Raw genomic sequence first — 13,502 nt, 5'->3', positions numbered from 1 at the left:
TATAAAATAATTTATTGGCTCCTGTGTACGATGATGTGTACACTCATGTAGATACGAATAACATTTTTATATGTTATGAACTACTAGTGAACCCGTTTCGCGTTTTTGTTTAAAATATTTAGAATATTAATAACAATAATATTTTCGATTGTGGAGGACACGGGGTTTCAGCAATTTGTCAAGATATTAGATCCCCGTTATGTGTTGCCATCCCGAATAACCTTCCAGAAAGTACTAATGAAAGATTTGCATACAAACATTAAAGAAAAGTTGAAAACCGGTCTTGGCCGCGTTGAGTATTATGCAGTGACTACAGATGGTTGGACGTCAGCCGCGAATGAGGGTTACCTGACGGTAACATGTCATTTCATGACGGACAATCTCAAATTGCGTACAACAGTTTTGTCCACTAAAAAACTGCTCGTGGAATCTAACCACTCTGCTGAAAAAAACGCAACACCATTACGCGCAATTTTTGAGGAATGGCAAATTGTGTGCACTCTATGGTAAAAGCTTGTGAACTTCTTCAGAAACGACAGTTGCCTTGCTTCGCTCACACTTTTAATTTAGTTGTTCAAGAATGCTTATCACAATTATTGAAATGTAAAAAACTCGTAACTTATTTTAAATCAAGTACAATAGCTTATGAAAAGTTCAAAGGAGCACAAGGAAAGGAAAAACCGTACAACCTTATATAGGAGATACCGACGCGTTGGAACAGCGCTTACAAAATGATTGACAGAATTTTACTTACAAAAGACACAATTTCTCTTGTGCTGCTTAGTACATCAAAAGCTCCGCTGCCATTGACTGCGGATGAAAATGAAATCCTAACTGATATGAGAGAAATCCTTGAACCTTTTGAGAATGCCATTGTACTTGCATCATCAAGCACTAATGTTACAATTTCATTGCCTATACCTATTGTTTATGGAATTCTTCAAAGCCTTGAAGAGTGTAAAAGCAAATTAAAAACCGTTGAAGCATTTGACGCCTGTGTCTTTATTATTGAACGGCTAAAGAAAATGATGTTTGTTTACGAAGAACGTTCGGTCACAAGGTTGGGAACATTGCTTGATCCGTGGTTCAAGAAGGAAGGATTTCGCTCAATTAACAACGCGGAGCTGGCACAAAAAGCCTTAGAAAATGAACTTGCATCTTTACATCCTGCAACCAATATTCCAGACGTCGCTGAACCGCCAACATCAGGAACTTCTTCGCGGCTACAATCCAGCCTCTTCAAATTTTTAGAAAGTAAAGTTGCCTAAAAAGTAAAGTCAAGTAGAGCGGATGCAATAAGTAGCATACGACAGTACCTAGAAATGCCAAATACTAATCCAGACTCCAATCCGTTAGATTTCTGGAAGGTATTATATAAATAAAATTTTCTTGCACTGCCATATAGTCAAGATTTGTTATTTTTCTTTTAAACCAATATAAATCTGGAAACTCTGAAAGTATGTGTGATGCGCTATTTCTGTATATCGGCGACTTCGACTTTTCAGTAAAGCCGGTTTAATTGTTTCTCAGAGAAGATCGACATTGAAGCCTTATGGTCTGTTATGGTTCTGTTTAATGGATGTTGCTTATAATTGAACAGCCTTAACTTAACGTATCTTAAAGCCACGCCGAAATCTGTTTCATTTTGATTCCCTAAGCTTTACGTTCCAATAAGTTAGGTTAAGATGCCATAATCAGGCTTTAAGAATATAGATCAACTGCTTTTCATCAACAAGAACTATTGGCTGATAGAATAATGTAGCTTTTATACAAGAGGTATAAAAAATAACAACACGACAAATTTCTAAGTTTTAGCCATTAATTTTTATTCTTTATAAAAATATACATAGTTCTAACTACAACAAAAACACATGTAACTCAAAGTTACAAACTTTGTAAAAAATGTATAAGAAGTCCATCAACTAATCAATATTTATTCTATATTTTCTAGATAAATTCTGGGTATGCAGTTTTATAGCCCATTAAATTTTAATATAACAACGTGCAAGTTTCAAGTAGCCCAAATTCGCGTTAATGAAAAATTAATAGTTAAAAATTAGAAATTTGTCTTGATGTTATAGTTTTGACCACCAATGTATAATAACTTTCTTCGGATTTTGGTAAAGCGTGAAACTTTGAACGCAATTTTTTTCTTTCGATCATTTGATAAAATAAATTGAAAGCAGTTGAATTTAATAATAGATCTGATAAAACTGTGAGTCCTTTACCCTTGGTAACGCGGTCTTAGTTTATACGGTTATTTGAGAATATAGCAAAATACGTGGTAAAAGTTGTAGATTTCCAGTCTTGGCCTGGATACCCCAATTGTTTTGATTAATTTATATGAATGATATGACTGAATACGTTTTTGTTTTGTTTTAACTAATACTTGTGATATGTTATTATCAGTACTATATAAGATAAGTATGTATTTAATATTTTTCTTCTACATATAAGATTTTGTTTTGTTTTGATTAATACTTGTGATACTTTATCCGACTGTTAGTCCATAAGCTGAGTAATATTTACGCGCTATGCTCTTGTGTTTTATAAACAAACGTTATGTTAAGCTCAACAATGTTTTTAAGCGTCTTGTTAGAATTGAAATATATGTGCTCAACATAATTACCATTACTGAACAAATGTTCATGTTTTGTATGCTGTAATTGCTTTATATTCTTACGACTTGTATACAGAAATTAAATTTAAACATATTGAATTGATTGTATGTGTATGATTTTTTGTGCTTTTTTCTAATACATACAATATTCTTTACGTTTATAAGCGAATTTGTTTTTCTAATATTGGGTATTTTGGCTTTTCATATTATGGTCTAAAATATTTGAATAGTCGAAGAAAAAGGACAAAGTTATTGGAAAATGCTATATAACAATAAGATAATTCTTCAGGGACTATAAGAAACGAAAAATTTTATATAAAAGGCTTCATATATGCATTTTAAAATTATCCGATATTATCGGTAGTTTCAATGCAAACTATCGAAAACATCGAATGGGCTGACTATCGATAGTTTTACAGCTATAATGCAGAGTTAAGTCTCTTTTACAAAAATTATTTAAAAAGCAGACGTCTTGGTGGCCAAAAATTAGGACATTTCTAAAGCCTCGAATCCGAATATACAATTTTGTTTTTAGAATAAAAAGGCTTAATAGAGTTTTATTTAAAACAAAATAAAGAAAAAAAAGTAAAAAAATATTTTTTATTTTTTTATGGAAATATTTCTTACTATCTTAAAAAAAACATGTAAATCAAAATTTCAAAATTTGTAGAACATTTATATCAATTCGACGAATTTTAACAAATGTTCATGAATATTTGAAATATCTTAATCAGATTTTCGAGAGTTGTTTTGGCATGCAGTTTTGTGCCCCTTTTAATTTAAGTGTAATAAAGTGCAAGTTAAAAGAAGCTGGGACTTAGGGTTGATTTTTGAATTTTTTTATTGTTGAAGGTGTTGCTCAATTTCTTCATATCATCGAACACACTTCGTATGAAAGAAAAAAACTGGCACAGTCAACAAAAAATCTCAAAATTCAAAGGTAACTCCTTGTTACTGCAAACTTGCAATTTGTAAGACTAAACTGTGGGCTATAAAACTGCATACTCAAAATATTTCTAAGAATTCTAATTCAAAAGCCCGAAATTTACCAGACGCCTTACTGGATGCGCCATTTCGTATTTTGAAATTCTGACTACGGATTCGTAACCCCTTGTACGAAATTTCTTTGAACCTTCGAATTTTGGCCGCACTTTTGAATCTCGACCGCACAGTGTAATCGTTTACAGAGCTGCCTATATGTTTCATTGGAACAGATAATTGCCATGGGTATGGTTATGGCTATAATATGGCAACACTGATGGGGCCTTAAGGATTTATCAATGGTCACTACAAAAACTAAAAAATTTCGTTACGTAGCTTTAGTTACAGTAGAAGCGCAGTAACAGCTAAAAAATTGTCCGTGTTTTTTTGATCGTAAGTGTACATATGCACATAGGTATATGTAAACATATATGTATATATATACATATGCATGTTTGCATTTGTATAAGGTAGCATTGACCGAAATAACTTAAGTTTTAAAACGTATGTACATATATATGTTTGTATGTATCTATTTACATGCACTGTTAGAAATTTATCCATTTACTTTTACGACGTTATTTACTCAGGTGAAAATACAATATGGCTTTTGGTAGATGATAAATTTCTTCGGAAAACCAGGTTGAAATTTCTCCAAAAATGGAATTTAAGTTTCAGTTCAGTTTAAGACAAGCTGTATGTCCGTTGTGTCGCTTAAGGTTTTGAGTAAATGAAATGAAACGGAAAATACGTGCTTCTAGTGGGGTTCGACTTTTGTGCATTTTTACAATCGGTCTCGCAACTTATGTTCTCTTATCTCAAGTGATCCCAATACAACGTGCTATTAATGAAGAAGAAGCCCAAGAAATAAAAAAATACTCATTTTGGCAGAAAAATGAGCAGATATTGCAGAGTTCTAGAGCTCAATTCAAGGACTGGCACGATGTGGACGCCATGGAAAGAGAAGCAACTCGCACAGGAACTGGCGAGCGCGGTGAACCGGCATACATTAATGATCCATCGAAGCTGCAGCTGAAACAACAAATGACCAAAAAAAACGGGTTTAATGCGTTGTTATCAGATGTGATTTCTGTTAATCGTTCAGTGCCGGATATACGTTTCCGTGGGTATGTGGACTTATAAATATATATAGGTAATTTCCAAACAAAGTGCTATTTTCTTGTCCCCACTTTTTAAATTTTTTGTATGGTGGTAAAAACGAAAAATCATAGCATTATACGATCCCAATAATAATAAGCCACCTACAAAGCTGTTTTTAAGTGTGTAAGCCCAAGGCGAATTTATGCAAGGTGGTGTCGCTGGCGAATTTAGATTACAACAACCACACACAAGGAAAAAATCTCCAAAAATCGCTAATGGCGATTTGCTAAATTTTTACGAGCAAATATAAAAAAAAAATCACCAAATTGGCGCTAAATCGCCAAATCTGGACACTCAATTATAATATTGTCCGTCCGAATTTTCCAGAATGTCACTTTTTTAAATTTTGCCGTGATATTAACATTAGTTTTTTTGCTTGCCTAAGAGCATTGTAGTTAAGAACCGCAAGAAGTTGTTGATCGAATGACATAAGAAATAACTTAATAAAAGCAATTAATTTGTGCTAAGGCTAAATATTTTCGGAATGCACTGATGCCACATGAAGGGAAAATTCCAATTTTGATGTTTAAAGCTGACGATTCCACTCCAAAAATTATTCACGACGCTGCACTGGATACGCAAAAATAAGTAAATACCTTCTTATTTTTCAATTGCCAAGTCAATTTTTTGAAATTGTTCGGGAGATACGAAAACTCGATGTGGTTTCGAATTGCCTGCCATTCTGCATCGAAAGCTAGCGAGTCTAATGGAAAGAAAATGATTTTAGAATTTTGAGCTAATATGGGGCGGCCCCAGTGTGCGTCGTTCCGACTTCGGTCGGTAAAGTCGTTTGGGTGAACTCGAAAAAAAATAGTTTTTAAGTTTTTAGGTATTAAGGGGATGTTTGCTAAGGGGTTTTTGTTATATAATGAGCTAGACTTTTATGGAAAAATAATAAACATTAAATAAACAAAAGATAAATGGCCAAAATTTATAAAAATATCGATGCCTTAATTTGCTGATCACTAGTGTATATGCAACATTCATAAAAATTCAATAGTCTGAATTTTTAAAACAATTTATGGTATGGAGTTTTATAGCCCATGGAATTTTAGTATAACCAACAGTGTGCAGCTAAAAATTTCCGTTGTTTTTTATTTTTTTGCCGCTGGTTTTTTTGTACTTTTTTTTAATTTAACAATTTCCATTGATAAAAAATGGCGTTGACTTTTTTTGTCAACAATTATTGCGTTTAATTATTTAGAGAATCATTTAAAATATTTAGGCAATCAAAAGCTCCCCAGGATTTCAGTAAAATAAGTTTTGAACGCAGCACGATATTTTCGCCTTTTATCGATATACATTTATATGTTGTATGTATGTATGTATATAAAAATAGTGCATTAAGGCGTTCAAAAATTAAAGCAATTTTGGATAGAAATTTATAATATGAAGATAACTACGAAACATAATGCGGGAACGAAATGTTTTATTTTTTTTCCAAAAAACCTAATAGTGCACAATTCAAGGACCCATATACAAGAAAGATTTTGTATTCTGCCTTTCTTAGGTCTAAACTTGAATATGCCTCTCTCATATGGAATCCCACTTATGAAATTCACCATAAAAGGATAGAACGGGTTCAGAAAAGTTTTTTAAAATTTGGTCTAGCCCAAATTAGGTTTGCAAATCGTTTTTCTCCTTATATTTCGCGTTGCAAACTTGTATACATTTACATACACTTCGCAGTAGACGAATTATTTCTGGCCTAATGGTGTTACATGATGTTTTGAGTGGAGCAATTGACTGTTCTGTCCTTTTAGATCTCGTTAAACTCAATGCCCCAATGAGAATGCTACGTGAACATTAGGGATGTTAATTTTTTCGCTGTTTACGAACCCGGGATTTTCGGGATGTCGTTATCACAGTCCCGGGAACTTGGGGTTAGTCCCGGGGTTTGGATATTCATTACTTTGCAACAACTTAAATCGAGAAAATTGCGTCTATATTGTTTGAGAAGTTCTTTTCAATTATGACTTTATTACTCATTTGTACAATTTTGAATGTGACTTTGTTTCACTTCTGGATTGGAAATAACGTCATATGGTTTTAATTCCAAATAAAATGGATATATGGCCTTATTGCGCATGGTGTTATTGCACCCCACCCCACGATGTGGATATAGACAATTGTTTATTATGTACTCTTACTAAGTACAATTCTCATTTCTGTGTTGCCGAAGTATTTTTTCCCACAACTTCTTTCTTCTTTCAATTAAGAAGAGAAAGTTAATAATAATTTATGATTTTCGGTGAAACCGTTGCAAATCGCAGACATGACAAAGTTTAATTGCATTATAGAAAACGACGCTCAAGTGTGCAGAAGAGATGTCCTCTTAAGATCGTTTCAGCATGACGAAACGATTAAGTGAGTAATGTGCGAAGTGCCTAAGTGTTTAATTCAATTAAGTAAAATTTTGTTACAACTCCCATTAGTTATTGGACACACTCTAAAATTTGTTTGTTGATATTTGCGCATATTAAGATAGGTAACTAGTTTCCTCTCTTAATGAATGCAAATTTACACACCGTGTTAATTAAATTAAACACTGCTTGCTTACTTTTACTTATTCTATGTGTGGCGTAGAACAAATTTCAAATTTGTTTTTTAAGTAACCACTAAACATTTGTTGTTCACAATTTCACAGTTTACACATAAAATGTTCAAAATTTCATCTAAAAAATTGTTGTTTAAATTTACGCATACAAAGAGAAGTAACCAGATTCCTCCCCTAGTGTGTGCAAAATTAAACACTGTCTGTTTACTTTTACATACCAAATTTGTCACGTAGAGAAAAACTACACACAAAGTGTTAAAAGTTAAGTAAATATGAGCTCTTAGCATTAGCGCACACAAGGGGTGGGGTTTGGGGTTTAAACCCCCCCAAAGCTCTTAATCTCAATTACAAACTGTATCTTAAAGCTTTGAAGCCAACTCTCAAGAAAACCACAAGAAATATTTCTTATANCTCTTAATCTCAATTACAAACTGTATCTTAAAGCTTTGAAGCCAACTCTCAAGAAAACCACAAGAAATATTTCTTATAATTTCTGTTGCTTGAAAAAGCAAATTTTCTTGAAGAAATAAATAAAAGAGCATTTTTTTCTTGAGAGCTGCAACTGATTTAAGAAATTTTGATAGAAGAAAATTTCTTTTCCATTTCGTGTGCGTCATTTTGTAAGACTTTTTCGCGTTTCTTGAGAGCTCTTTAAAGTTTAACTGCGAATGAAAACATTGTCCTAAAAGTATGCAACGCATACTCACTACTGTTTTACACTTTACAGCTTAAAACAGTTTACCACTGATTTGAACTCAACAAGCATTCGAAGATTTAATTTGCTAACTTCGAATTCGTTCCACCAAAATGAGCTACATGAAAATACAAGTTCGGTTAAATTTTCGGTATTCGAAGTATTAAAAAAAGAGAAACCAGAAATCGACGAAAATTAACATATAAGTGTAAAAATTTCATGGAATTATTTAATTTATTTATATTAATTTTCTTTTGTAAAATTGTGTATTACTTTTGAAGGTTGAGTGCATCTTGTGTTTATAGAACTTTTTATCAAATCTTATATACAAATTTAGGAGTACCGTTAATTTTTTCATGATTTAATGATCGGATCTAAACCAAATTAAAGGACGACCCTTAAGGCACCATCTTTCCGGTAAAAAAAAAGAAAGAAGAAGAAGAAGAAGAAAAAATACTCCGAAGAATTGATATCCTCCCCTTTTTTGAAGCCGGTTGAAAATGTTTGAGTTCTTTTTAGATTTCATGTAAATAAAATGCAACTTATGAAACCTTAAAAAGTTTATTTATTTATTACATTCTGTACATAAAACATGCATAAATGTATTTTAAAGAGCGTATTATCTGATGCGAATTTTCATTATTTTTTGATGATATATATTTAGAAGTATAAACCCCTGGTCGCATTTCTACCGCTTTTTCTAGTTGCTGGAAAATAATTAACAAAATATTCTCTATATAATTTAAAATCTTTGATGAATTAAATTTTTGCTCCATCTTCGATATTTTCAGTACACAAAAATAATAGTAAATAGCGAAGAACAAGAACAGGAAGTAGAGCTGCCAACGAATTACTAATGTGTGACGTGGAAACAGGGTAACTCACGAATTACTTAGCGAATTAATTAGAGAGCGAATTATGAAACGTGGAAACATCGTACTAGCATGGATGAGTAGGGCCATGAGCAGCGTTGCCAGGTTGACGTTTTTAACGTCATTTGGGCGTTTTTTGTATCCTGTTGACGTTTGGGCATTTTTTGTGTCAAAAATTACGTTTTTTAACTTCCCAGTAATTGTTCTTTGTTACTAAATCTTGTAAGTAGAACTGATTTTGAATTATTTTCTTAATAAATCTTTACATTCTTTGCGTTTTGCTGCAGCTGCTTTAAAAGCCTTTTTTTTTGGATTCTTGGACTAAGAATTCCGTGTTCAAAGGCTGGTTGTGTAAACACTTCAGGTTATGAGGCTTGCTGTAATGTTAGAGCCGATCTATTGCAACACGCACGCTCGCAAAAACATCAAAAAAGCTGTGCGGCATAAAACGTCAGAAAAATGTAGGCGACTTTTTTAACACTTCATTGAAAATGTAAGGAATGCAAAAAAGGCTGAAATAATGCTATGCTCCTTCCTAGCACAACGTAATTTAGCGTTTTCGACAACCGAGCCCCTAACCAAATGTCTACAAGAAAAAAAAATAAAAAATAAAAACCAACGCCTTTTTAAACTTGCACATTATTGCCCTGAAATTTAATGGGCTATCAAACTGCATACTCTGTTGAATTGTCATTTTAATATACCTTACGTACATATGTACCTTTGTATACAATAAAATTTTAATAAAAACAATTTTTTGTACATTCATTTGATAAAGACGTTTTTGGGTAGGAAATGACGTTTTTTTCAGACCAGGAGGACGTGTTCTCATGACGAGGTCCTGGCAACACTGCGTATGAGTAACATTATTTCCTGCTCCTACTTCATGAAAAAATTATTGCACATTTCATTTGGTAATTCACAACCATGGATAAATAACATCGATTTTCATTGTTAGGGACACGCTTTAATACAAATGAAAAGAAATACGAAATATTTTTTTATTTTTAACCGACTTCAAAAAAGTAGGAGGTTATCAATTCTTCGGGATATTTTTTGTTTATTAAGGTTACCGCCTAACTTTGAGCCCCGACAACCGATTTCTATAATTATTCTTTTGAAGGGAAGGTGGTACCTCAGAGGCAGTCGCATACTAATTTGGTTTAGATGTAGAAATTAACGGTACTCTTAAATTTTATATATGAGAATTGAAGTCGGTTTTTATTTTCGCTTAAAAATTACTGGTTTTAATTGCTTCCTTGTTAAAATTTGTCCTCTTTTCAAAAAAAAAAATTAAAATATCTTGCGAAAACGACCTGATATGGAAAAACGACAATACAACAATATCTAATTTTTTTATTATAGATAGCCAACTTTGGCCGTCATGGACTCATAGGTGATACAAAATTATGCCATGTTCTTTTCAAAACCGATTATCATCTTTTTTCAAATAAAGTTTTATGAAACGTTTCATTTCAGATGCCGAATGATGAAATATTTTGCCGATTTGCCAACTGTTAGCATAATAATACCCTTCTACAACGAACACTTCAGCGCTTTGTTACGATCTTTGCATAGTGTTGCCAATCGTACGCCACCTGAGTTGATAAAAGAAATAATACTCGTTGATGATTTTAGCGATCGAGTCGAGTTAAAGACACAGCTCGACGAATATGTTAAAAAGTATTTTCCGAAAGTAGATATTATACGATTACCAAAGCGAAAGGGACTGATCTTGGCGCGTCTGGCTGGCGCAATTAAGGCTGTCGGGGACGTTTTGGTTTTCATGGATTCACACATAGAGGCCAACTATAATTGGCTGCCTCCACTGCTGCATCTAATTGCGCAAGATAAGCGAACAGTTGTATGCCCCATGATCGATGTGATTAACGACGAAACCTTCGCGTATACTGCTCAAGATGAAGGTGCACGTGGCGCATTCGATTGGACACTCGATTACAAGCGGCTTCCTATGTTGGAACGGGATTTGAAAGATCCCACAAAACCTTTCGAGAATCCTATCATGGCGGGTGGTTTGTTCTCTATATCACGAGAATGGTTTTGGGAGTTGGGAGGATACGATGATGGTTTAGATATATGGGGTGGAGAGCAGTACGATTTAAGTTTTAAGATCTGGATGTGTGGCGGAAGACTACTGGATGTGCCATGCTCACGTGTCGGGCATATTTTTCGAAATGATAAATGGCCTGGTGTACCAAATAATCGTAAAGGCGACTACTTACATAAGGTAAGCTCTATAAGTAAGGACGTTTATATAAGCATACATGTATGTGTGTACATACCTACTTCATTTTGCAGAACTATAAACGCATTGTTGAGGTCTGGATGGACGACTACAAAAAGTATGTCTATCAGCATGCACCAGGTTTGTACGAAAAAATCAAAGAAGGCGATTTAACAGAGCAAAAAGCAGTGCGGCAGAATTTAAATTGTAAATCATTTAAGTGGTTTATGGAGAATGTTGCTTTTGATTTGGTGAAACATTATCCCCCGAGAGGCACTGCCGATTTTGCATTTGGTCAAGTGCGTAGTGTGGGAGCACCGGATCTTTGTCTGGACACATTAGGCCCACCGGACTACGGGCCGATCGGAATTAAGCAGTGTGAGGAGGACGCGTTGTTTCCCAGCCGCAATCAGGACTGGTCCCTAAGTGAAAATCATGATTTGCGCATGCGTGGTGAAGACTACTGCTTGCAGACAACACAGAGAAAGGGAAACTCAATGGTGTTGATCTATGATTGCCACATTGGTGATACCGACCAGTTGTGGTATTATAACCGTAAAATGCAGTGGCTGGTTTACGGGAAAAACAGGAATTTTTGCTTAGAAGCTCGGCCTGATTTCCATCAAGTTGTTGTTGATAGGTGTGTCCTTAACAATCCATTAATGAAATGGGCTTTTGTTTACGTAAATGAAACTTTGCTCAATAAGTATTTTGACACTCTTCCCAAATAGATAATGTTTATGAAAAAATATTACACATAGTTATAAAATTTATATTAGGTTCAACGATACAATTATTTGTACTAAACTATATACTATATAATTCGTAATTTAAGGCTGACTGCTTTTTCTGTTAAGCTCAATGTTTGGATGCTCGGAAAATGTCGCGCAGACGCTTTTTATGTGAAAAAGAAAAGATTAATTAAATTAAATAGCTTTGCATGCGTGTTTTAGTACGCCGATAATTTCCAGAAATTTTTACTAAAAAGCTTGCAATTCCAATTAAACTTTGTTGATTTTATTTAATTTTTGCAAAAGTTTGGAATTTGGATTCATATAGTTTTTGTTAGATAATGAGCTCTACTTTTATAAAAAAAAATGCAAAGAAATTTCAAAGGAATATTGCGAATATTATATAAAGATAGCTACAATAATTAATGAGTCAATATAGTTTATTATTCCTTTTTAACTAATTAGGGAGTAAATTTCTACCCAGTAAAAATGTAGATATATTGGCGGAATTTCTTTATTCATTCTGAACGTTTGGAATAAATTTTTTTTGTTTTTTTAGAACGTTCCTGATGATATGTTAACGTATATTTCAAACGCATTCTGTTTATTCTGGATGCGAAATGGCCTTATCTGGAATGTTTAAAGAAACGCAGCCATAATAAATTGGTAATCATTTCAAAAATTTTCAAATCGGCTTTTTGATTTCCAGGTAGCTTTAAAATAAAATTTCAATACTTCATCACAAAGTTTCAGTTTGTATAAGTAAACATCGTACCGTTTTACGTGAAACAGGGAGGAGGTCGAGTTAAAATGCTGCCCTGCAACTTGTAACTTTTTGGATTCTCGGAATGTGACGCTGCTAAAAAATATATATACATACATAGAACAAATAAGCACAAAACTATGTACATATTTGTGACAGGCATTATCCACGTAAGATGAATACTACTGCAGATGGGGTACGGTTCGCTTATTTGTACAATGATTTTGGGTTATCATGTCCAAACGCGTGACCCGAATGCAAAAAATTTTAATAGATACACTCTAAAACATTTGCATAAAATTAAGACTACAAAAGGAGTAAATTCAGGCATTTTTGCACCTTCTTATGTGAAAAACAAACAAATTGTCTAATATTCTTATAAAAAGTGTGCAATATTAATGTTTACAACCAAAATGTCTAAATTTTATGCACGAAGTGTCTAAAAGCACACATAATGTTTGATTTCACACACTAACTTGCTGTCTCCACAGGCAAAAGTTTTTATCTTGATAATGTTATCAGGCAAAATTTTTCCCATGGAGACCGCATATTGCTCTTTGCAAGCAATAATTATCAGAGCTTTTATCTTGATAAATATTGCCAGCAATTTGGTACTTTGACAGCTACATTTTCATTTGCGCGATAGCTTCGTGGAGACAACATTATCGATATTTCAATATAAAAGCAAAAATTGAACTGTTTTCTATTAAAATATGTGTTATTATTTGCTTGGGTGTGAAATAGCATATTTTTTAAACTTTTTAATTGATGAAATCTGGCAAAAATTGCCATCTTATAAATGCTTTTATCAAGATAAAAAATGCCCACGCACAAATATTGCCGCTGATAAAATTTTTATCAGGCAATAAAAATGACAG

The 13,502-nt window shown here is 33.3% G+C and overlaps 1 protein-coding gene across 1 annotated transcript; it reads left to right on the top strand.

Moving 5' to 3' along the window:
- The first annotated feature begins 237 nt into the window (after window positions 1-237).
- LOC108359008 (N-acetylgalactosaminyltransferase 6-like) lies at window positions 238-11,861 on the top strand. Its single transcript, XM_017610618.1, has 5 exons — window positions 238-506; window positions 785-1,254; window positions 4,425-4,728; window positions 10,365-11,133; window positions 11,205-11,861. The coding sequence occupies exons 1-5, from the start codon at window positions 238-240 to the stop codon at window positions 11,859-11,861; spliced, it is 2,469 nt and encodes an 822-aa protein (XP_017466107.1).
- Window positions 11,862-13,502: the final 1,641 nt, after the last annotated feature.

This window comes from Rhagoletis zephyria, unplaced genomic scaffold (assembly GCF_001687245.7).
Source record: "Rhagoletis zephyria isolate East Lansing unplaced genomic scaffold, Rhagoletis_zephyria_1.1 Rzeph_scaffold_00323, whole genome shotgun sequence".
In the NCBI taxonomy this organism is placed as follows: Eukaryota; Metazoa; Arthropoda; class Insecta; order Diptera; family Tephritidae; genus Rhagoletis; species Rhagoletis zephyria.
This window is presented reverse-complemented; position numbering and strand designations above follow the sequence as displayed.

Excerpts from the sequence above, each read along its gene's own strand:
- LOC108359008 (XM_017610618.1), top strand. The coding sequence starts at position 238 with ATGAAAGATTTGCATACAAACATTAAAGAAAAGTTGAAAACCGGTCTT. Across the intron at positions 507-784 it reads CAAATTGTGTGCACTCTATG|TACATCAAAAGCTCCGCTGC; the intron begins GTAAAAGCTTGT and ends TGTGCTGCTTAG. Across the intron at positions 1,255-4,424 it reads CCTCTTCAAATTTTTAGAAA|TGATCCCAATACAACGTGCT; the intron begins GTAAAGTTGCCT and ends TCTTATCTCAAG.